This window comes from Ixodes scapularis, unplaced genomic scaffold (assembly GCF_016920785.2).
Source record: "Ixodes scapularis isolate PalLabHiFi unplaced genomic scaffold, ASM1692078v2 PGA_scaffold6__148_contigs__length_123643588, whole genome shotgun sequence".
NCBI classification, from domain to species: Eukaryota; Metazoa; Arthropoda; class Arachnida; order Ixodida; family Ixodidae; genus Ixodes; species Ixodes scapularis.
Genome location: NW_024609881.1, coordinates 25,892,143 through 25,917,132, shown reverse-complemented (window position 1 = coordinate 25,917,132; position 24,990 = coordinate 25,892,143). Strand labels below are relative to the sequence as shown.

Sequence of the window (24,990 nt, the reverse complement as noted above, 5' to 3'; positions counted from 1 at the left end):
ATTGAAACGCAGTTCCAGGGTTACCTCATAAATAACGGCAGCCTGTCCTTTCGTAATATATCGCGAGAGGTCATAATGCAATTCGTCTCAAGCAATCAACTGTGACTGCTCGCGAAAGAGTGCAAAAAGACATAAAAAGACGCAACAACAGAATTATCTGCAGACCCGCCTCAAGTATGATGTCTGCTTCATACGTATTTTTCGAACGTGTCTCAAAAATTTTTTCGTACGACAAATGGGACGGTCGTACAAAGAAGAAAGCGCGACGTCAACGTTGGCCGGAACGATCTGGCAAGTGGCGTGGGGCACCCACCTCGAGCACCACCTTGCCGATGTGTTTGGCGGAAGCCATGAAGCGGAAGGCGTCCTCGACGCGGTCTCGGGCAAAGCGGACGGTATCCAGGGGCCGCACAACGCCCGAGGCGATGCCCTCGCGCACTAGCTGGGCCACCCGGTGCTTGTCGGCCGCCACCCGTGGGTCGTCCCCGAACAGGGCGTCCAGCAGGATGCCGTGGAAGCTGACGTTCTTGAGGAACACCGCCATTCCCAGGGCGTTGTTCTGGGACAGGTCGAACTTGCCGATCTCCAAGAAGCGGCCGTGGGTGGCCAGGCAGCGCACGCTCGCCCGCAGCTTCTCCTCGGACAGCGAGTTCAGCACCAGGTCCACCCCTGGGCGCGCAAGAGAAGGTTCTTGGCCCCTCGCACGAGCTCCCGGAGTTAGCTGTTTCTTTCGCGCCGTCCTTTTGTCCGGTAAACGCGGGAATCGGTAGGACCGTCGAATCCCGGGGTCTTGAGCAGAGGGGCAAACGCAAAACGCCAACTCACCCCTGCCCTCGGTCTCGCGGAGGATGTGCTCTTTGAAGGACAGGTCCCGAGAGTTTGCGAAGTTGCGGTTCTGCAGTTGTGGGAAGCGCCGCTTTAGGAACTCGCGCTTCTCCTGGGAACCTGCAGGCAACGACGAGAAGACAGCGTGAGCAGTATGGATGCCAGGGATCGGCACTTCTATTAAACCCGCGGGTTTATTTTCGTACCCCCTCCAGTACTTGGGCATTGATTGACTCGTGGCAGTGTATTTCTCTGACTATGGTTCGTGAAATACATTAATAAAATAACTGAGTGTGCAGGTGAGCTGGTGATGATTGATCCCAATGTAATACCCGAGACTGTGGTATGAAAAAATTAAGACATTTTTAAGGCGAAGAAAAAGACGTCAATAAAAAGATCACATTTTTGATATTTGTTTTTATGAGGAGCGGCGATTTGGTTTTTAACTTAACCTACAATGTCAGTGTGTTTCTGTATTGCTGTTTGTGCTCCAAATTTGTTTAAAGGGTTTTGTTGCTAATTGTGAAAGTTATAGTTATAGCCACTGTGAAAAAAGTTGTACAGTTTAGATGAATGGGTCTACTGGTATCAAGGCCTTGATGTTAAGATGTCATAGGTTGTTGTTCCAACTAAGAGTTTATCCATCAAGGAGTTGGTGACATCGGCCCCGGGTGTATATATGGATCGAGAAAAGGAAACAATTTTAGTTGCGTTTGAGAAGTTCTCCTTCTGTTGTCTTTTTCTTCGGCATAAGTTACTTCATTTTTCCGCACCACAGCCTTGGGCGTTAAGGCCCGTTCACACTTTTGCAACCGAGTACGACCGAGAGAGACGAGACTTGTTAAAACTTCTTAAAATTTCTTAGGACGAGAGAACACACTGGCACGCTGGCGCCATCTGTGCGGTGGCTCTGGAACTGCATTTCACAGACAGCGAATGTTTCGCGGTATTTCCGAGGTCAAATGTGCGTAATACCTATAAGAAAGGCTCGTTTATAACGATGAAAAAAGTTTTTCGAGCCAAGGAAGGAAGGATAATGCGGGAAAGAAATAGAAAATATGCCGGGCCGCCAAGTTTACACTGCTACCCAATAGATGGCGCCAGTGTGTCCTCCGTTGTAAGAGGTTTCAAGGAACCCAGTTTTAAGAGGTCGCAAGAGTGTGAACGGGCCATTATAATATGATCAATAGACTGTACATGTGTAAAAGTTAACCTTATGCAGTGCAGACTATCTACAGGTGGACTATTCAAGGCTTTGTTTCTTTTTTTTTCTGGACTGTTTATTACAATAAGACGTGAGATAGGTATTTTGTTAATGACTGAGTAGTATATGCTAATGGTAATTTATGTATGATAAAAGCTCTTTTTTAGCTATTGAAGCAGGCATTTGTGAAGATGTGCTCTGCATGATAATTTTTCTACAGGCAGACTGGGCACCAGGTACATACTATCTAAAGAAAATATTTTTTTTTCAACTGAATGAAACCCTTCAGACTCTACACCAGTCCACAACTCCGACGTGGTGCCGCCGCAGTTGCGCCACGGTGCAGGCGCAGACACTTTACTTCGTGCTAATTTGGTTTCTGCACACGTGCAGTGCCCACACTGGGCGTAGGCGAATGTGGACTTTATGTAAATGGCACGCCGATCTATACAGCCGGCGTGGACTACAGTCGAGCACGGTTATATCCCATTCGGGTATTTCGAATAATTCTTTATATCAAACAGTCCAAAGATCCCCTTGAAATTCACATGTAATACTATAGGAGCGCCGTCTTTTTGTATCGAACTCCCATGGTGGGGACACTCGATATAGCGAACGAAGTCCAGCTGCTAGTGGTACAAAACTATCGATAGTACTACCGGTACAGATTCGTCAGGCGTCGCACTCCGCTCGAGGAGGAGGAGGAAGGAAGGAGGGAGAGGAGGATCGGAGAGGAGGAAAGTACTATCGATAGTCGCCAGATATCTGACTTTCGATAGTAAAAAAAACTATCGTTAGTACTATCGATAGTCGACTATCGGAAAATTATCGTTAATCGACTATCAGAAAACTATCGATAGTCTACTATCGTAAATCTATCGATAGCACTGTCGACGGTTTACTATCGATAGTTTTGCGATACTGGTAGTTTGCGTCACTCCCTTTATTCTTTTTCTTGCTTTATTTTTTGAAATGGGACACCAACTAGCCCAAGCACTTACCATCCTAACTTTGGCTCCGCTTTCAGTGATGACGAAGAAGGGAGTTTGGGCGAAGGGAGGGGGAAGGGAGGGAGCGGCGCTGCGGCAATGGTGTTCGTTCTAGCGGTGCAAAACTCACGGTAGTACTATTGATAGCATCGATAGTCGCCATAAATCTGACTATCGATAGTACTATCGAAAAACTATCGATAGTACATCGATAGTGGACTATCGAAAGTTCTGCGACACTATGGATAGCATCGATAGTCAATTTATCGATAGTTTTGCATCAGCACCGGCCGCCTGTTGCTTTTCCCGCAATCCGATTGCGCCGGTGGCGAGCACATCGCTTGCGTTGTGGGGCTGGCAGAAGGTCAAGCCAGCATACAGGCGGTAAGATAAGCAGCGAAAGAGCAGTTGTGAAAAAAGAGAAACAATAAACCGTGAGAAAAGAGTGGAGGATGGCAAAACCAAGGGGAAGGGGACGCGGCGCGCCTTGGGAGGGAAGGGAGTGCCGGCTTTTGGGACTGTAGCCTGCGCCTTTTCCTCGAATAATACTGATGCTGCGTGACTCCCTTACCCCAAAAATGTAATGAGCAAAAAAAAAAAAAAAGACTTTCATACGTCGAGTGTGTCGATAACAGCGGTTGTGCAATCGTACTTTGAACGCCTTATTTTTGTTTACCTTTTTCTTTAGCCGTTATTGCTTGACCCGTTTTTTTTTCTTTCTCTTTTTTTTGTACCTGACTTTAGTGAGCTTGATTTGTTGGGGCTTGCTTAAATGTTTTTTATGCGCCTCGCTTTTTCATGTTTTTACATTTTTTTATATTATTTTCGTCTTTTGTTGCTTATGCTGTGTGGAGGTCCCGGCCAGGTGCCTGTGTAAGCGCGGCGGTGGTTGCGGCCTCGGCCAACTACGCTCCACTGTATTTAGCGGGCCTTGGATGCTCTGTTTAGTAAGCTCCCGTTTCTCGCAACCTTCGGCACTAGCAGAGACGCCGGGAAATTTCAACTCGAGTTTTGTATATCAAATTATTAATATATCGAATTACTTTACGATCCCCTTTGAATTCGATATATCTGGATTCGACTGTACCGCCAGGGAAATACAGTAAATAATTCGCATTCTCCTCTAAATAAAATTCATCAAAACTGAAGAGCAGGCAGCCCGGAGGGGCAATAAATTTAAGATAATCATCTAAAGTTCCCAATCCTCCTGGCCACTTCGGAACGGTGAGGCATAGACGCGGACATTGGTGGTCCCAGTCAGAGTCCCAGTGCGTGGTCCCGACGGGCGCGTCATGCCGGCAGACCATCCTCCGTAACGTCTGTATTCAATTCCTTCTAGCTTAGGTCAAGGGAAAAAGCCGCCGTCGTGCCACGTCTAGAAATAGATCGAGTTGACGAGCAACAGAACTTCCACTCGTCGCAGCAAGGTGAACACGTTCAACTTTTCGTCCGTATTCTTTTCTGCTCTTCCTTTGCTCTCGTTTTTTCGTCTCGCGACCACCGACGTCGGAACCCGCGACTCTAGCCCCTACACGAGGTGTTTAAGTGAGGAGGGTCCCGCCCACCGACGGTGGTGAAGACGGTGCAGCCCATGGAGAGGGCGATGGAGATGGCGGCCTGGCCGACGTCCCCGCTGCCCGAGTGCACCAGCAGGGCCTCCCTGGGACGCATGGCGCCCCGCACCAGCAGGGCGTAGTAGGCCGTCGAGTAGGCCACGGGCACCGTTGCCGCCTCCTCGAGGCTCCAGTCCGCCGGCACCTCCCAGAGGAAGCCCGGGTCGGCCACCACGGCGGTCGCCATGCACCCCGCCGCCACCGCGCCCATCACGCAGCGGCCAGCGGGGTCCCGCCCGGAGAACTCCAGCCCCAGCACGCAGTCTGCCGTCGCCAGGTTGCCTGCACCCCGAGAGGCAAAGATCCACCCCTCATCGGGCGGCAAGGGGAGCCCAGACAGTTGCTTTATAACCCTTTGGCGGTCGAGTTTTTTTTCTCCCAAGAAGGTGCTTGCCATAGGTCGGGTTTTGTTTTCCAAGGAAAAGTCGATGCGCGGGATTTTCTTACTTATCTGTGGGAGCACGTACCGTGCATCCGAGCTGTTCAGGTTTAGAAGCATCGAATGAAAATATTGAAGGGAAAAAGTTGTCACCTTTATTTCTATTCGCTTTCATTTCGGTGCATCCACTTACGCAACATTCTGGCGGTTTCAGATTTAGAACCGGAGGTATATTAGAGCTGCTCGGTGGGACTGTAAGCTCACCTTCTGCGGATTCAACTCCGAGAGGCGTTGAAAGTCTGAAGCGGAGGACCCGACGCTTTGACTCTCACGGCCGCCGGAGCGGCCGAAGCGTGAAATTCGAGACATTCTGAGCCCACGAAAATAAAGTGGTTTACGGTAGCATCAGGTATCCTCGGATGACGACAGTTATCAAAGTGGCCTAACTGAATTTCGGAAAGGATGTATTAACGTCCGCCACTGCGGGAGACAACGCTCTCCCGAAAAAGGACTTAAACCGACGTGCACTCACCGAGGAGGGCCCCCGGGGGCAGCTTGCCCGTGGCCAGCATGATGTCACGGAAGTTAAGGGGCACGTAGTAGACGCTGCACAGCACCCGGTTGTCCGAGGCCGGCCGGTACCGGAGGGGGCTCTCGTACCATTGCAGGCTCGACAGGTCACCTCGGCTCTGCACGTTGAGGTACGCCTGGTCCGTCCACAGCCGGGGGGCACCGCCTGCGGGCCGAGAGTAAGCCGTCGAGAAGGGGTCCACTCTCGATAGCGATAGTATTTATTGCACTTACTTCAAGGCGCACTCGGCATGCAAGTGAGAGGGTAAAGGCATTGTGCCGATCCTGGAGCGCCTATATTACGGAGATTTTCCAACTTCTCGGTCGGGGTCACATGGTTTACGGACCCCATTTCCAATACGGGCGTCGAGGCGGTGACGAGAGCGTCGATCGACGGCAAGCGCTTCTGCCTGCTTTCCTCTTGACCACCTGCACTTGCCATTGAGAGGCATTCGCCATGAAATTGAAAATGCTCCTCAGTTTGAGATTGACCCTTTCTTCAATCTAGGCTCTCTAGCCTATGTACGACAAGTGCCCCTGGCGACCTGGTGGCACCTAGAGAAGTTACGGAAAAAACGCACACACCTGCACCTGCTTACACTAATATTCGGGTGATAGTAACACAGAGTCTAAGAATGTCATCTCTGTCACAACCTATCGTCTCCATCACGAGATATCGTCCCCGTCATGAGTTATCTTCTCCGTCAAGAGCTATAGTCTCCGTCACGAGCTACCGTCTCTGTCACGAGCTAGTGTCTCAGTCACGAGCTGTCGTCTTCGTCAGGAGCCATCGTCTCCGTCTCGTGCTATCGTCTCCGTCACGAGATAATGTCCCCGTCCCGAGCTTTCGGCTCCGTCACAAGCTATCTTTTCCGTCAAGAGCTACTGTCTCCGTCACGAGCTATCGTCTCCATCCCGATCTGTCATCTCCGTCACGAGCTAACGTCTCTGTCACAAGCTATCGTCTCCGGCACGAGCTATCGTCTCCGTCACGAGCTAACGTCTCTGTCACGAGCTATCGTCTCCGGCACGAGCTATCGTCTCCGTCACGAGCTATAGTCTCCGTCACGAGCTATTGTCACCATCACGAGCTATCGTCTCTGTCACGTGCTATTGTCTTCGTCACGAGCTATCTTCTCCTTCACAAGCTACCGTCGCCGTCACGAGCTATCGAGTCCGTCACGAGCTACCGTCTCCGTCACGAGCTATCGTCTCCGCCACGAGGTATCGGCCCCGTCACAAGCTATCTTTCCGTCACGAGCTACCGTCTCCGTCACGAGCTATCGTCTCCGCCACGAGGTATCGGCCCCGTCACAAGCTATCTTTCCGTCACGAGCTACCGTCTCCGTCACGAGCTATCGTCTCCGTCACGAGGTATCGGCCCCGTCACAAGCTATCTTTCCGTCACGAGCTAACGTCTCTGTCACGAGCTATCGTCTCCGGCACGAGCTATCGTCTCCATCACGAGCTAACGTCTCTGTCACGAGCTATCGTCTCCGGCACGAGCTATCGTCTCCGTCACGAGCTATAGTCTCCGTCACGAGCTATTGTCACCATCACGAGCTATCGTCTCTGTCACGTGCTATTGTCTTCGTCACGAGCTATCTTCTCCTTCACAAGCTACCGTCGCCGTCACGAGCTATCGAGTCCGTCACGAGCTACCGTCTCCGTCACGAGCTATCGTCTCCGCCACGAGGTATCGGCCCCGTCACAAGCTATCTTTCCGTCACGAGCTAACGTCTCTGTCACGAGCTATCGTCTCCGCCACGAGGTATCGGCCCCGTCACAAGCTATCTTTCCGTCACGAGCTAACGTCTCTGTCACGAGCTATCGTCTCCGCCACGAGGTATCGGCCCCGTCACAAGCTATCTTTCCGTCACGAGCTCCCGTCTCCGTCACGAGCTATCGTCTCCGTCACGAGGTATCGTCTCCGTCACGAGGTTTCGGCCCCGTCACAAGCTATCTTTCCGTCACGAGCTACCGTCTCCGTCACGAGCTATCGTCTCCGTCACGAGCTATCTTTCCGTCACAAGCTAACGTCTCTGTCACGAGCTATCGTCTCCGCCACGAGGTATCGGCCCCGTCACAAGCTATCTTTCCGTCACGAGCTAACGTCTCTGTCACGAGCTATCGTCTCCGCCACGAGGTATCGGCCCCGTCACAAGCTATCTTTCCGTCACGAGCTAACGTCTCTGTCACGAGCTATCGTCTCCGCCACGAGGTATCGGCCCCGTCACAAGCTATCTTTCCGTCACGAGCTAACGTCTCTGTCACGAGCTATCGTCTCCGCCACGAGGTATCGGCCCCGTCACAAGCTATCTTTCCGTCACGAGCTAACGTCTCTGTCACGAGCTATAGTCTCCGCCACGAGGTATCGGCCCCGTCACAAGCTATCTTTCCGTCACGAGCTAACGTCTCTGTCACGAGCTATCGTCTCCGCCACGAGGTATCGGCCCCGTCACAAGCTATCTTTCCGTCACGAGCTACCGTCTCCGTCACGAGCTATCGTCTCCGTCACGAGCTATCTTTCCGTCACAAGCTAACGTCTCTGTCACGAGCTATCGTCTCCGCCACGAGGTATCGGCCCCGTCACAAGCTATCTTTCCGTCACGAGCTAACGTCTCTGTCACGAGCTATCGTCTCCGCCACGAGGTATCGGCCCCGTCACAAGCTATCTTTCCGTCACGAGCTAACGTCTCTGTCACGAGCTATCGTCTCCGCCACGAGGTATCGTCTCCGTCACGAGCTATCTTTCCGTCACGAGCTAACGTCTCTGTCACGAGCTATCGTCTCCGCCACGAGGTATCGGCCCCGTCACAAGCTATCTTTCCGTCACGAGCTAACGTCTCTGTCACGAGCTATCGTCTCCGCCACGAGGTATCGGCCCCGTCACAAGCTATCTTTCCGTCACGAGCTCCCGTCTCCGTCACGAGCTATCGTCTCCGTCACGAGGTATCGTCTCCGTCACGAGGTTTCGGCCCCGTCACAAGCTATCTTTCCGTCACGAGCTACCGTCTCCGTCACGAGCTATCGTCTCCGTCACGAGCTATCTTTCCGTCACAAGCTAACGTCTCTGTCACGAGCTATCGTCTCCGTCACGAGGTATCGGCCCCGTCACAAGCTATCTTTCCGTCACGAGCTAACGTCTCTGTCACGAGCTATCGTCTCCGGCACGAGCTATCGTCTCCATCACGAGCTAACGTCTCTGTCACGAGCTATCGTCTCCGGCACGAGCTATCGTCTCCGTCACGAGCTATAGTCTCCGTCACGAGCTATTGTCACCATCACGAGCTATCGTCTCTGTCACGTGCTATTGTCTTCGTCACGAGCTATCTTCTCCTTCACAAGCTACCGTCGCCGTCACGAGCTATCGAGTCCGTCACGAACTACCGTCTCCGTCACGAGCTATCGTCTCCGCCACGAGGTATCGGCCCCGTCACAAGCTATCTTTCCGTCACGAGCTAACGTCTCTGTCACGAGCTATCGTCTCCGTCACGAGGTATCGGCCCCGTCACAAGCTATCTTTCCGTCACGAGCTACCGTCTCCGTCACGAGCTATCGTCTCCTTCACGAGGTATCGGCCCCGTCACAAGCTATCTTTCCGTCACGAGCTACCGTCTCCGTCACGAGCTATCGTCTCCGTCACGAGGTATCGGCCCCGTCACAAGCTATCTTTCCGTCACGAGCTACCGTCTCCGTCACGAGCTATCGTCTCCTTCACGAGGTATCGGCCCCGTCACAAGCTATCTTTCCGTCACGAGCTACCGTCTCCGTCACGAGCTATCGTCTCCTTCACGAGGTATCGGCCCCGTCACAAGCTATCTTTCCGTCACGAGCTACCGTCTCTGTCACGAGCTATCGTCTCCGTCACGAGGTATCGGCCCCGTCACAAGCTATCTTTCCGTCACGAGCTACCGTCTCCGTCACGAGCTATCGTCTCCTTCACGAGGTATCGGCCCCGTCACAAGCTATCTTTCCGTCACGAGCTACCGTCTCCGTCACGAGCTATCGTCTCCGTCACGAGGTATCGGCCCCGTCACAAGCTATCTTTCCGTCACGAGCTAACGTCTCTGTCACGAGCTATCGTCTCCGCCACGAGGTATCGGCCCCGTCACAAGCTATCTTTCCGTCACGAGCTACCGTCTCCGTCACGAGCTATCGTCTCCTTCACGAGGTATCGGCCCCGTCACAAGCTATCTTTCCGTCACGAGCTACCGTCTCCGTCACGAGCTATCGTCTCCGTCACGAGGTATCGGCCCCGTCACAAGCTATCTTTCCGTCACGAGCTACCGTCTCCGTCACGAGCTATCGTCTCCGTCACGAGGTATCGGCCCCGTCACAAGCTATCTTTCCGTCACGAGCTACCGTCTCCGTCACGAGCTATCGTCTCCTTCACGAGGTATCGGCCCCGTCACAAGCTATATTTCCATCACGAGCTACCGTCTCCGTCACGAGCTATCGTCTCCGTCACGAGGTATCGGCCCCGTCACAAGCTATCTTTCCGTCACGAGCTACCGTCTCCGTCACGAGCTATCGTCTCCTTCACGAGGTATCGGCCCCGTCACAAGCTATCTTTCCGTCACGAGCTACCGTCTCCGTCACGAGCTATCGTCTCCGCCACGAGGTATCGGCCCCGTCACAAGCTATCTTTCCGTCACGAGCTACCGTCTTCGTCACGAGCTATCGTCTCCGTCACGAGGTATCGGCCCCGTCACAAGCTATCTTTCCGTCACGAGCTAACGTCTCTGTCACGAGCTATCGTCTCCGTCACGAGGTATCGGCCCCGTCACAAGCTATCTTTCCGTCACGAGCTACCGTCTCCGTCACGAGCTATCGTCTCCGTCACGAGGTATCGGCCCCGTCACAAGCTATCTTTCCGTCACGAGCTACCGTCTCCGTCACGAGCTATCGTCTCCGCCACGAGGTATCGGCCCCGTCACAAGCTATCTTTCCGTCACGAGCTAACGTCTCTGTCACGAGCTATCGTCTCCGGCACGAGCTATCGTCTCCGTCACAAGCTATAGTCTCCGTCACGAGCTATTGTCACCATCACGAGCTATCGTCTCTGCCACGTGCTATTGTCTTCGTCACGAGCTATCTTCTCCTTCACAAGCTACCGTCGCCGTCACGAGCTATCGAGTCCGTCACGAGCTACCGTCTCCGTCACGAGCTATCGTCTCCGCCACGAGGTATAGGCCCCGTCACAAGCTATCTTTCGTCACGAGCTACCGTCTCCGTCACGAGCTATCGTCTCCGTCACGAGGTATCGGCCCCGTCACAAGCTATCTTTCCGTCACGAGCTACCGTCTCCGTCACGAGCTATTTTCTCAGTCACGAGGTATCGGCCCCGTCACAAGCTATCTTTCCGTCACGAGCTACCGTCTCCGTCACGAGCTATCGTCTCCGTCACGAGGTATCGGCCCCGTCACAAGCTATCTTTTCGTCACGAGCTACCGTCTCCGTCACGAGCTATCGTCTCCGTCACGAGGTATCGGCCCCGTCACAAGCTATCTTTCCGTCACGAGCTACCGTCTCCGTCACGAGCTATTGTCTCAGTCACGAGGTATCGGCCCCGTCACAAGCTATCTTTCCGTCACGAGCTACCGTCTCCGTCACGAGCTATCGTCTCCGTCACGAGGTATCGGCCCCGTCACAAGCTATCTTTCCGTCACGAGCTACCGTCTCCGTCACGAGCTATTGTCTCAGTCACGAGGTATCGGCCCCGTCACAAGCTATCTTTCCGTCACGAGCTACCGTCTCCGTCACGAGCTATCGTCTCCGTCACGAGGTATCGGCCCCGACACAAGCAATCTTTCCGTCACGATCTACCGTCTCCGTCACGAGCTATTGTCTCAGTCACGAGGTATCGGCCCCGTCACAAGCTATCTTTCCGTCACGAGCTACCGTCTCCGTCACGAGCTATTGTCTCAGTCACGAGGTATCGGCCCCGTCACAAGCTATCTTTCCGTCACGAGCTACCGTTTCCGTCACGAGCTATCGTCTCCGTCACGAGGTATCGGCCCCGTCACAAGCTATCTTTCCGTCACGAGCTACCGTCTCCGTCACGAGCTATCGTCTCCGTCACGAGGTATCGGCCCCGTCACAAGCTATCTTTCCGTCACGAGCTACCGTCTCCGTCACGAGCTATTGTCTCAGTCACGAGGTATCGGCCCCGTCACAAGCTATCTTTCCGTCACGAGCTACCGTCTCCGTCACGAGCTATCGTCTCCGTCACGAGGTATCGGCCCCGTCACAAGCTATCTTTCCGTCACGAGTTACCGTCTCCGTCACGAGCTATTGTCTCAGTCACGAGCTATCGGCCCCGTCACAAGCTATCTTTCCGTCACGAGTTACCGTCTCCGTCACGAGCTATCGTCTCCGTCACGAGGTATCGGCCCCGTCACAAGCTATCTTTCCGTCACGAGCTACCGTCTCCGTCACGAGCTATCGTCTCCGTCACGAGGTATCGGCCCCGTCACAAGCTATCTTTCCGTCACGAGCTACCGTCTCCGTCACGAGCTATTGTCTCAGTCACGAGGTATCGGCCCCGTCACAAGCTATCTTTCCGTCACGAGCTACCGTCTCCGTCACGAGCTATCGTCTCCGTCACGAGGTATCGGCCCCGTCACAAGCTATCTTTCCGTCACGAGCTACCGTCTCCGTCACGAGCTATTGTCTCAGTCACGAGGTATCGGCCCCGTCACAAGCTATCTTTCCGTCACGAGTTACCGTCTCCGTCACGAGCTATTGTCTCAGTCACGAGGTATCGGCCCCGTCACAAGCTATCTTTCCGTCACGAGCTACCGTCTCCGTCACGAGCTATTGTCTCAGTCACGAGGTATCGGCCCCGTCACAAGCTATCTTTCCGTCACGAGCTACCGTCTCCGTCACGAGCTATTGTCTCAGTCACGAGGTATCGGCCCCGTCACAAGCTATCTTTCCGTCACGAGCTACCGTCTCCGTCACGAGCTATCGTCTCCGTCACGAGGTATCGGCCCCGTCACAAGCTATCTTTTCGTCACGAGCTACCGTCTCCGTCACGAGCTATCGTCTCCGTCACGAGGTATCGGCCCCGTCACAAGCTATCTTTCCGTCACGAGCTACCGTCTCCGTCACGAGCTATTGTCTCAGTCACGAGGTATCGGCCCCGTCACAAGCTATCTTTCCGTCACGAGCTACCGTCTCCGTCACGAGCTATCGTCTCCGTCACGAGGTATCGGCCCCGTCACAAGCTATCTTTCCGTCACGAGCTACCGTCTCCGTCACGAGCTATTGTCTCAGTCACGAGGTATCGGCCCCGTCACAAGCTATCTTTCCGTCACGAGCTACCGTCTCCGTCACGAGCTATCGTCTCCGTCACGAGGTATCGGCCCCGTCACAAGCAATCTTTCCGTCACGATCTACCGTCTCCGTCACGAGCTATTGTCTCAGTCACGAGGTATCGGCCCCGTCACAAGCTATCTTTCCGTCACGAGCTACCGTCTCCGTCACGAGCTATTGTCTCAGTCACGAGGTATCGGCCCCGTCACAAGCTATCTTTCCGTCACGAGCTACCGTTTCCGTCACGAGCTATCGTCTCCGTCACGAGGTATCGGCCCCGTCACAAGCTATCTTTCCGTCACGAGCTACCGTCTCCGTCACGAGCTATCGTCTCCGTCACGAGGTATCGGCCCCGTCACAAGCTATCTTTCCGTCACGAGCTACCGTCTCCGTCACGAGCTATTGTCTCAGTCACGAGGTATCGGCCCCGTCACAAGCTATCTTTCCGTCACGAGCTACCGTCTCCGTCACGAGCTATCGTCTCCGTCACGAGGTATCGGCCCCGTCACAAGCTATCTTTCCGTCACGAGCTACCGTCTCCGTCACGAGCTATTGTCTCAGTCACGAGGTATCGGCCCCGTCACAAGCTATCTTTCCGTCACGAGTTACCGTCTCCGTCACGAGCTATTGTCTCAGTCACGAGGTATCGGCCCCGTCACAAGCTATCTTTCCGTCACGAGCTACCGTCTCCGTCACGAGCTATTGTCTCAGTCACGAGGTATCGGCCCCGTCACAAGCTATCTTTCCGTCACGAGCTACCGTCTCCGTCACGAGCTATTGTCTCAGTCACGAGGTATCGGCCCCGTCACAAGCTATCTTTCCGTCACGAGCTACCGTCTCCGTCACGAGCTATCGTCTCCGTCACGAGGTATCGGCCCCGTCACAAGCTATCTTTCCGTCACGAGCTACCGTCTCCGTCACGAGCTATCGTCTCCGTCACGAGGTATCGGCCCCGTCACAAGCTATCTTTCCGTCACGAGTTACCGTCTCCGTCACGAGCTATTGTCTCAGTCACGAGCTATCGTCACCGTCATGAGCTATCGGCTCCGTCACGAGCTACCGTTTCCGTCACGAGCTATTGTCTCAGTCACGAGGTATAGGCCCCGTCAAAAGCTATCTTTCCGTCACGAGCTACCGTTTCCGTCACGAGCTATCGTCTCCGTCACGAGGTATCGGCCCCGTCACAAGCTATCTTTCCGTCACGAGGTACCGTCTCCGTCACGAGCTATTGTCTCAGTCACGAGGTATAGGCCCCGTCACAAGCTATCTTTCCGTCACGAGCTACCGTCTCCGTCACGAGCTATCGTCTCCGTCACGAGGTATCGGCCCCGTCACAAGCTATCTTTCCGTCACGAGCTACCGTCTCCGTCACGAGCTATTGTCTCAGTCACGAGCTATCGTCACCGTCATGAGCTATCGGCTCCGTCACGAACTACCGTCTCCGTCACGAGCTATTGTCTCAGTCACGAGGTATAGGCCCCGTCACAAGCTATCTTTCCGTCACGAGCTACCGTCTCCGTCACGAGCTATCGTCTCCGTCACGAGGTATCGGCCCCGTCACAAGCTATCTTTCCGTCACGAGCTACCGTCTCCGTCACGAGCTATTGTCTCAGTCACGAGCTATCGTCACCGTCATGAGCTATCGGCTCCGTCACGAGCTACCGTTTCCGTCACGAGCTATCGTCTCCGTCACGAGGTATCGGCCCCGTCACAAGCTATCTTTCCGTCACGAGCTACCGTCTCCGTCACGAGCTATTGTCTCAGTCACGAGCTATCGTCACCGTCATGAGCTATCGGCTCCGTCACGAACTACCGTCTCCGTCACGAGCTATTGTCTCCGTCACGAGGTATCGGCCCCGTCACAAGCTATCTTTCCGTCACGAGCTACCGTCTCCGTCACGAGCTGTCGTCTCCGTCACGAGGTATCGGCCCCGTCACAAGCTATCTTTCCGTCACGAGCTACCGTCTCCGTCACGAGCTATTGTCTCAGTCACGAGCTATCGTCACCGTCATGAGCTATCGGCACCGTCACGAGCTACCGTTTCCGTCACGAGCTATCGTCTCCGTCACGAGGTATCGGCCCCGTCACAAGCTATCTTTCCGTCACGAGCTACCGTCTCCGTCACGAGCTATTGTCTCAGTCACGAGCTATCGTCACCGTCATGAGCTATCGGCTCCGTCACGAGCTACCGTCTCCGTCACGAGCTATCGTCTCCGTCACGAGGTATCGGCCCCGTCACAAGCTATCTTTCCGTCACGAGCTACCGTCTCCGTCACGAGCTATCGTCTCCGTCACGAGGTATCGGCCCCGTCACAAGCTATCTTTCCGTCACGAGCTACCGTCTCCGTCACGAGCTATTGTCTCAGTCACGAGCTATCGTCACCGTCATGAGCTATCGGCTCCGTCACGAACTACCGTCTCCGTCACGAGCTATTGTCTCCGTCACGAGGTATCGGCCCCGTCACAAGCTATCTTTCCGTCACGAGCTACCGTCTCCGTCACGAGCTATCGTCTCCGTCACGAGGTATAGGCCCCGTCACAAGCTATCTTTCCGTCACGAGCTACCGTCTCCGTCACGAGCTATTGTCTCAGTCACGAGCTATCGTCACCGTCATGAGCTATCGGCTCCGTCACGAGCTACCGTCTCCGTCACGAGCTATCGTCTCCGTCACGAGGTATAGGCCCCGTCACAAGCTATCTTTCCGTCACGAGCTACCGTCTCCGTCACGAGCTATCGTCTCCGTCACGAGGTATCGGCCCCGTCACAAGCTATCTTTCCGTCACGAGCTACCGTCTCCGTCACGAGCTATTGTCTCAGTCACGAGCTATCGTCACCGTCATGAGCTATCGGCTCCGTCACGAACTACCGTCTCCGTCACGAGCTATTGTCTCCGTCACGAGGTATCGGCCCCGTCACAAGCTATCTTTCCGTCACGAGCTACCGTCTCCGTCACGAGCTATCGTCTCCGTCACGAGGTATCGGCCCCGTCACAAGCTATCTTTCCGTCACGAGCTACCGTCTCCGTCACGAGCTATTGTCTCAGTCACGAGCTATCGTCACCGTCATGAGCTATCGGCTCCGTCACGAACTACCGTCTCCGTCACGAGCTATCGTCTCCGTCACGAGGTATCGGCCCCGTCACAAGCTATCTTTCCGTCACGAGCTACCGTCTCCGTCACGAGCTATTGTCTCAGTCACGAGCTATCGTCACCGTCATGAGCTATCGGCTCCGTCACGAGCTACCGTCTCCGTCACGAGCTATCGTCTCCGTCACGAGGTATCGGCCCCGTCACAAGCTATCTTTCCGTCACGAGCTACCGTCTCCGTCACGAGCTATCGTCTCCGTCACGAGGTATCGGCCCCGTCACAAGCTATCTTTCCGTCACGAGCTACCGTCTCCGTCACGAGCTATTGTCTCAGTCACGAGCTATCGTCACCGTCATGAGCTATCGGCACCGTCACGAGCTACCGTTTCCGTCACGAGCTATCGTCTCCGTCACGAGGTATCGGCCCCGTCACAAGCTATCTTTCCGTCACGAGCTACCGTCTCCGTCACGAGCTATCGTCTCCGTCACGAGGTATCGGCCCCGTCACAAGCTATCTTTCCGTCACGAGCTACCGTCTCCGTCACGAGCTATCGTCTCCGTCACGAGGTATCGGCCCCGTCACAAGCTATCTTTCCGTCACGAGCTACCGTCTCCGTCACGAGCTATTGTCTCAGTCACGAGCTATCGTCACCGTCATGAGCTATCGGCTCCGTCACGAGCTACCGTTTCCGTCACGAGCTATCGTCTCCGTCACGAGGTATCGGCCCCGTCACAAGCTATCTTTCCGTCACGAGCTACCGTCTCCGTCACGAGCTATCGTCTCCGTCACGAGGTATCGGCCCCGTCACAAGCTATCTTTCCGTCACGAGCTACCGTCTCCGTCACGAGCTATCGTCTCCGTCACGAGGTATCGGCCCCGTCACAAGCTATCTTTCCGTCACGAGCTACCGTCTCCGTCACGAGCTATTGTCTCAGTCACGAGCTATCGTCACCGTCATGAGCTATCGGCTCCGTCACGAGCTACCGTCTCCGTCACGAGCTATCGTCTCCGTCACGAGGTATCGGCCCCGTCACAAGCTATCTTTCCGTCACGAGCTACCGTCTCCGTCACGAGCTATCGTCTCCGTCACGAGGTATCGGCCCCGTCACAAGCTATCTTTCCGTCACGAGCTACCGTCTCCGTCACGAGCTATTGTCTCAGTCACGAGCTATCGTCACCGTCATGAGCTATCGGCTCCGTCACGAGCTACCGTTTCCGTCACGAGCTATCGTCTCCGTCACGAGGTATCGGCCCCGTCACAAGCTATCTTTCCGTCACGAGCTACCGTCTCCGTCACGAGCTATCGTCTCCGTCACGAGGTATCGGCCCCGTCACAAGCTATCTTTCCGTCACGAGCTACCGTCTCCGTCACGAGCTACCGTTCCATCACGAGCTATCGTCTCCGTCACGATCAATAGTCCGTCACGAGCTACCGTCTCCGTCACGAGCTATTGTCTCAGTCACGAGCTATCGTCTCCGTCACAAGCTATCGGCTCCGTCACAAGCAATCTTTTCCGTCAAGAGCTACCGCTCCATCACGAGCTATCGTCTCCGTCACGAGCTATCGTCTCCGTCACGAGCTATAGTCCGTCACGAGCTACCGTCTCCGTCACGAGCTATTGTCTCAGTCACGAGCTATCGTCTCCATAACGTTTTATCGTCTTCGTCACGAGCTATCTTTCTCCGTCACAAGCCACCGTCACCGTCACGAGCTATCGGCTCCGTCACAAGCTATCTTTTCCGTTACGAGCTACCGTTCCATCACGAGCTATCGTCTCCGTCACGAGATATCGTCTTCATCACAAGCTATCGTCTTCGTCATGAGCTATTGTCTCCGTCACGAGCTACCGTCTCCGTCACGAGCTGTCGTGTCCCTCACAAGCTAACGTCTCCGTCACGAGCTATCATCTCCGTCACGCGCTATCGTCTTCGTCACAAGCTATCGTCGCCGTCACAAGCTACCGTCTCCGTCACGAGCTATCGTCTCCGTCACGAGCTATCGTCTCCGTCACGAGCTATTGTCTCCATCACGAGCTTTCTTTACCGCCACAAGCTACCGTCTTTGTCACGAGCTATCGTCTACGTCACAAACTATTGTCTCCGTCACAAGCTACTGTCTCCGTCATGAGCTACTGTCACCGTCATAAGCTATCGTCTCTGTCACGGGCTACCCTCTCTGTCACGAGCTGTCTTCTCCGTCACAAGCTATCGTCCCCGTCACGAGCTATTGTCTCTGTTAGGAGCTATCATCTCCGTCACGGGTTATCTTCTCCATCACGAGCTACCATCTGGGTCTGAGCAATCGTCTCCGTCGCGAGCTATCGTCACCATCACGAGCTATCTTCTGCGTCACAAGCTGCAGTCCGTCACGAGCTATCGTCTCCGTCACGAGCTATCGTCACCGTCACAAGCTATCTTCTGCGTCACAAGCTGCCGTCCGTCAAGAGCTATCGTCTCCATTGGGAGCTATCGTCTCCGTCATGAGCTATCGTCTCAGTCACGAGCTATCTTCTCCATCACAAGCTACCGTCTTCGACACGGGCTATCGTCTGCGTCACAAACTATCGTCTCCGCCACAAGCTACCAACTCCGCCACGAGTTACCGCCGCCGTCATGAGCTATCGTCTCTTTCTCGAGCTACCATCTCCCTCACGAGCTATCGCCTCGGTGACAAGCTATCGTCTCAGTCACGAGCCATTGTCTCTGTCACGAGCTATCGTCTCCGTCACCAGGTATCTTCCCCATCGCGAGCTATCTTCTGCGTCACAAGCTGCCGTCCCTCACGAGCTATCTCCTCCATTAGTAGCTATCGTCTGGGTCACAAGCTATCGTCACCGTCACGAGCTATCTTCTCCATCGCAAGCTACCGTCTCCATCACGAGTTATCGTCTGTGTTACAAACTATCGTCTCCGTCAAGAGTTATCGTCCCCGTCACGATGTACTATTTCTGTTAACTCGAGCCAGAGCACGGATCACCAACTGTTTGACGAGCACCCCTTTTGTGCAAGACGCGTGACTCAGGCACCGAAAACAATCTCTGCGGAGTCGGCCTCTAATGTTGGCGTTCTCGCGGTAGAACTTTCCGCACAAGTGCCGTCGTAGCGTGCGAGCCCGTCCCGTACCGTGCTACTTCGCTACGACAGTGAATCATCCGTTCGCGTCCAGTTACATTTATTTTCGCGGCAGTAGCCGATGGCTGTCTCCTCGTTCTGTCGTGCAGGCCTGAAATAGGGCCGTTTGTATTACAGACCTTGCGTGGAGAGACGGTGCTGTCTCGATCTACGCTACATTCCGCGCCAAGATGAGAACGGAGTGGAGGAGCTTCACTTGCTATGCCTCCTGCGCGAGCTCCCTGCATCTGACAATGCTCCAAAGTCTCGTGCACCTGCAGCGTACGCGTGCTTGACAGAGCACGGCGGTAGGCACGGAATGCGTTATGAAGGCCGCGTGTTCGAAGGACGCGCCGTGCTGTTCTCGTGCTGTCAGCGCCTAAAACTACTCGCAGACTGCGTCGGCTACTTCCCAACCACCGGTTACCGCGTTTTTCTTGTTAGCTCTCCTTTTCGTTACACTTCCGCGTGCTAGTCTGATTTGCAGAGGAAATGCCAACCGTCTTTGTTATTGCTTGACAAGCTGGAAATGATTCCTTGGAGCAGAGTAGAGTTTAGCGATAGTCGGACGTCTGGCTGCGACTGCGGGCATTCGCGGCTGGAGAGGCGGCGACGTTCGCGTTCAAACAGTAATCTTCGCTGCGGCTCGGCTGCTTTGCGTGGCTCTCTTCTTCGTCTCTTTACGGTTTTGCTGGTTTTGTTTGGACCCTGGCTTCACGGCAGCAAAATCAGATTTCTTTCGAGAACACGATTGCCATACTTCAAAATGTGGATCTAATCCCAGAAGAAAAAGCTTCGCTGTCAACTAAATTGATAAGAAGTTTCTTTCCTCGCGCGGGGGCCTGAAAGCTCCGATTCTGTAAACGTCCTCACAGAATAAACGGTTCAAGAGCTACTTTTTGTTCCAGCTGTTAGCCCACCTAGAACGTTATCGGCTTCTTGCGGGTCATAATTGTTCTTGCGGTCCACTGCAGAATGCATTAACGCGTGTTTACTGTAGTGTCAAGAAAATAATTGTTCGTTGCGAAGCCGCGGCCTCGGACTTTGCGGTATGCCCGGTTTCGTTATAGCGAATTACGGGATATGTTGAATAAAAATGCGTGTCCGACTGGGCTCATTCTAAAAGGACTCGACTAAGAACAGCACATGAGAGGCAGCAAGGTCTTCTCTCGCTTTTTGTATGCGCTGTTAAACATTTTCAAGCTGTGGCGCCACATCCGGTCAGAGGCCGAGAAAGCTCTTGCTGACTTTGATCAAAATTGGACACAGGGAGTACTAGTCCCTTGAGTCAAAAGGCTGCATGGAGCTCCACTCACGTGACTGCGTCATGGTGTGCCTGAAGGAGCCCCACTTTCCGTCGCGGTAGACGTTCATGACCAAGTCACGTTCCACGAGCTCCTTGTGCTCCGAGCTGGCCGGCTGGAAGTCGGCCACTGGGTTTGCGCCGCCTTTGAGGCTGGCATTAAAGACGGACCTGGGGGGAAGACCACACTAAAGTTAGGTGGCCTACGGTTAGTTACGCCATGGTTCAGTACACTGTTCTTAGGTACACTACATTGTTAGGTCCAAGACAGCTAGGTCCAAGACAGCTAAATTCAAGACAGCTAGGTCAATGACAGCCAGGCCAAAGACAACTACGCTCTAAGAAAAAGTGAGCACCCCCCCTAGTCATCGTGCGTTTTGACGGCTGTAGCTACCCCACAGGCTTACTTAACTACCCACTGGGCTCGAGCCATTGAGAGTTAGCACCCTGTTGGAAGGTGACAAGCATGGGGTAGTCACGTTTTATAAACTCTTGAATTGAATATTGAAGTGCATGCAGTCGTTCAATAGTAAAAGTCACTTTAGAAACCTCAAAAAGTACTTAAAACTTGTTTTCTTTGTGCGTTGGTTATCATTTATTCAAATTTGAACCGGTCGAAACAAGCGTGTGGCTCAGTTCGCCTAAACTGGCAGAAAACAAACAAGTACAGGCAACCTTGGTAGGCACCTACTAAAACCCGAGGCAGATAAAAAGTATCGCGGTTGTCCTTTTTGGTTCCGTCGCGGGTTTTACCATGTACAACAGTAAACAGCTGGCAGCTGGCGTCGTGCTCGAGGAATTTAACCAAATCTCTACAAAAGCACAGAAAGCTACGCATAGGCGTGAGTTGACTTCAATGTTCGCCGGACGAGATAATCTTGTCGTCTTTTATTGTGCGGTTCAGTAAAGAGCGTGCTCTGAATAAAGGTGTGATCGTTCAGTTCTGCGTGCAGTTCTGCGTGCAGTTTAGTTGCAAATGGCCTCCTCGGCTCCGCCCGTTCCGCCGAACTTGCGCTCCTGTCGTACCCAATTTTTTTGCTTGCAAGTGCAGTGAAGTATGAAGCATTGCACACCACGACTCAGGCCGGACAGGACGAACCTACACAGATATCTGGGATCAGGTTCGTGTATTTCACTATTTCTCTGTCTCGGGATACATGATTCGCCTTCACTGGCTCATTTGGCACATTTCATCGAGCATACTCGATAAAAAAAATGCTTCAAACAAGTGTGTGTCATCCAAGAGACTAGGATTTCAAGCCTTCCGGCACGCGTTCTTTTTACCTATATAAAAGATTCCAAGTAAATTTCCAAAATAAGGCACTGGCAAACATATACGTGCTTTTTGTTTTAGATTTTTTTTTTTTAGAAAAAGTACTGCTGGAGACGACAGCAGGTGCGGCGCAGAGAACTATGTTCTCGGCGTTCTTTGATGCTCAACCGCTCATTCACACTGGAAGCGGATGTGAGCGCGTTCGCAAAGCGGTTGTAAGCGCGTTTGTGTAAAGATCCAGTCCAATTGCACGCGCACTTGATGTCATGGAGTGCGCGTGCAATTGTACTGAATATTTATGCAACCGCTTTGCAAACGCGGATCCGCTTCCAGTGTGAACGAGTGGTAAGGCGGGTTCAGAAACTTGCGTTTGAATGAGTTTGACAGCGTTGCGTCGAGAACCGAAAGCGACTCACCGGCACGTCTGTGCTTCCTATGAAGCGTGGAATCCAATTCAAGGAATCATCTTGGCACGCAATGTAAGCAGCAGGGATGCCCTGGTTTCTTGCTGCCGCAACGCAGTCAGACGCAGTCAAACGCAACTGTCTGAACCAGGCTTTACATAATTTAGCATGCGTATTTCGCGTTCGTTGCAGGTGAAGGCACGGGCCCGAAAGCGGCAATTCTGCACTGTCCTCTTGGCGCGAGCGCGAGCGCATAGAACGCATAGTTGAAAGACACGCGCTTGAGCAAAAACAATAGACCCGTTGCTCTCGGGCAGGGGGCGCGAGCGCGTCTGCAAGACGCGACCATGTTATGCTGGCAGCACCACCCAGGCGGCGCTGTAACGTTCGATTTTGCATGTGCTTCGTTCGAATGCAAGCATCTGTCAGTATTTGTAAACGCGCGATAACAAAACGTATAAAAAAAAAAACTAAAATAAAAAAAAAGAATTATGCAGCTCGTGGCCTCAGCGTCCCATTAGACATTTCTTTCAGCTTTATTATTTTATTGCTTTCTTTCATGGCTTCCGTGAGCCCATATGTTTCACTTAATTTACTTGATAGCGAAGCCAAAGCTACTTGCTAAAGCATGTTCCCCTAAACGATGCTCGCACTGCACGAGCGCGCGTGCTTGGCAGGGACGCTGAGAGCTCGCAGCTCGCTCTTGTAGCCTCTGCTACGCTGGCACTTAGAATTTAACGGAGTAGAAAAAACTGTAGTGGGGAAGCGTATTGACGCGCATGTTCGAAACGCGAGCCAAATATTCCATTTCGATCGCCTGGAGCGCTGCTCAAAACTTGAGAGCTACGGGCCTATTGTAGCGAAAAGAAGAAAACTGAAACAACGCTTCGGGGAGGACCGGCGCACGGGCTTCGCTAGAATCACCTGCGCGTGCTCAGTGTACTCAACGTGTACTCAACCGCCGCTAAAGTCAGTCGGATATGTAAAAAGAAAAAAGAAAATGCATCAGCGTGTTCAGAAAGTTGTGATTGCAGAAATTGGTTTCGATAATTAATACAATTAATTAAACAGGCTTCTGTATACTTAAAGTGTAGGCTAGCGAGAAAACTGATCAAAACGTGACGTGTAGCGACTATTCAAATTTATTTATAAGCTGCAGTTCACTTTTGCAATGGATAACATTAGAGATACGAGCGCTTTCCTAAGGGCAGTAGAGGAAAATAATATATACGCGTAAACCTTGCACAGTCTTTTCGTATTTATGCAAAATATGACAGCGGTCACCATCCTAATCGGTCACAGAAAATACAGCAGTATATAAAGTGGTGGTGTCGACTGGTCGTGTGTATAGGAATGTAGAGTGTCAATATTTCATGTTGTGCTTGTGCTATGTCTGGACGCGTTCATGTGTAGAATGCTATGGTGCCTGTATGTCGCGTATGTGTGAAGTGTGTTTTGGAATATGTACATACGTGCATGTCTGGCGAGGCGCTGCACACACAAAACTGTTAGTTTCTTTTTTTTTTTCTAGTTTGAGCGCTGTCCGTTAGGTGGCGCGTGGGGCCGCCCAATTCAAGGAGTCGCGCGTTTATGTGTCTACTTATTTGAGTGAAAAACATGGAGGCGTTCCATGGCTCCACGGAGCAGCCCCAAAGGGTTCGGTTCTCGGCCTCTCGTCCCAGTGGGATCAGTCTCATAGCCAGTTGAATGGGTGTTCCGTGCGGTGAATAGCGCCAAGTGCGTGCACAGACGCGTTGACGATTACCAGGGACCTGAATGTGGATAACGAATGCTAACAGGTGAGCAGGAGCATTGAACGATCGGAACCGACGCCGTTTAAATCGGTGATGCTTCGCCTCGCCGCTGTCAACCGAAAACGCCGGATCACTGGCGGCAAGCACAGCAAAGAGGCGCTCTGTTCAATAAAGACATCATTCCATTTGTCGCTATACGATTCTTTTCTTGAATGTTTTCTGGCCGCGAAGCAGTCGCGGACAAACCCCCTCGAATGCCACCTCCCGCCTCTTCCTCCCCTCCTCCTCCTCCTCCTCCTCCCCCCCCCCCCCCTTTCACATCGTCGCCTCTACTCGTAATAGGTGCGGTGCCCGTGGTTCGAGGCGCGTTTCGGAGTGCTTCAGTGCGCACGGAAGGCCGCGAACGGGCGCACGCACTTGAGAATCGTACTTTAGCAAAAAAAAGTCCAGCTCGCTAGGCCTTACTCGTATTGCTCCACTGTCGCTTGCCAGCCGCCATGTTGCTTTTGGGGGTGCTCACTGTGACAACCCGTTGATTGCGTGCCGTGTGACTACCCATGGGGTTGTTAGTATAACGAAGCGGGGGGGGGGGGGGGGTGGGGAGCGATATCTGTGACGGTTTCTGACTACCCCAAAGGTAGTACCATACAACTACCCCTTTGTTGAGAGTGTAGGTCAAAGACGGTTAGGTCCTGTGTAGAGGTCGAAGACAGGTTAAAGACAGATCAAAGACAGTTACCGTAAAATATCGAGCAAGTGCCCACTCAAAATGTGAATACAATCGCGAAAAAATTGTGGATGGGCGTTAGTGAGGTCATAAATTTTACATATAAATGTACTGTGCATATTTTTTCAGATGTTTCAAGCTTTAGGGTTGGGCGCTTAGTGCGGAACGGGCTCATGCGCGCTAATCTACGGTGGGTTTACAATGGTTGGTTAGAAGACCGTTGGGTACACAATGTTTAGGTATGTTACGGTTAAGTACATACCCAACCCATCGGGAATGTGACATCCAATTTTTCGCACTTTACTTACACAGACTAGTGTCATGTTCCAAACTGTATAAGCTGTGTTTGAACCCACTTAAGCATGTTTGGAAGGTAGAATTCTCAATGACATCGTCATGCCTCCGTCAAAGAAAGAGGAGACTTCTGAC

At 53.1% G+C, this 24,990-nt stretch overlaps 1 protein-coding gene across 1 annotated transcript in view; it reads right to left on the bottom strand.

Moving 5' to 3' along the window:
- The window catches only part of LOC8042585 (fatty acid synthase-like), a 131,371-nt gene that overhangs the window by 37,790 nt on the left and 68,591 nt on the right, over positions 1-24,990 (bottom strand). Inside the window, exons 17-21 of the mRNA XM_040216147.2 lie at positions 20,417-20,574; positions 5,543-5,746; positions 4,584-4,913; positions 826-945; positions 314-669 (exon numbers count right to left, since the gene is read on the bottom strand). Coding sequence (XP_040072081.2) covers positions 314-669; positions 826-945; positions 4,584-4,913; positions 5,543-5,746; positions 20,417-20,574 — 1,168 coding nt within the window. The remainder of the gene's footprint in view (positions 1-313; positions 670-825; positions 946-4,583; positions 4,914-5,542; positions 5,747-20,416; positions 20,575-24,990) is intronic.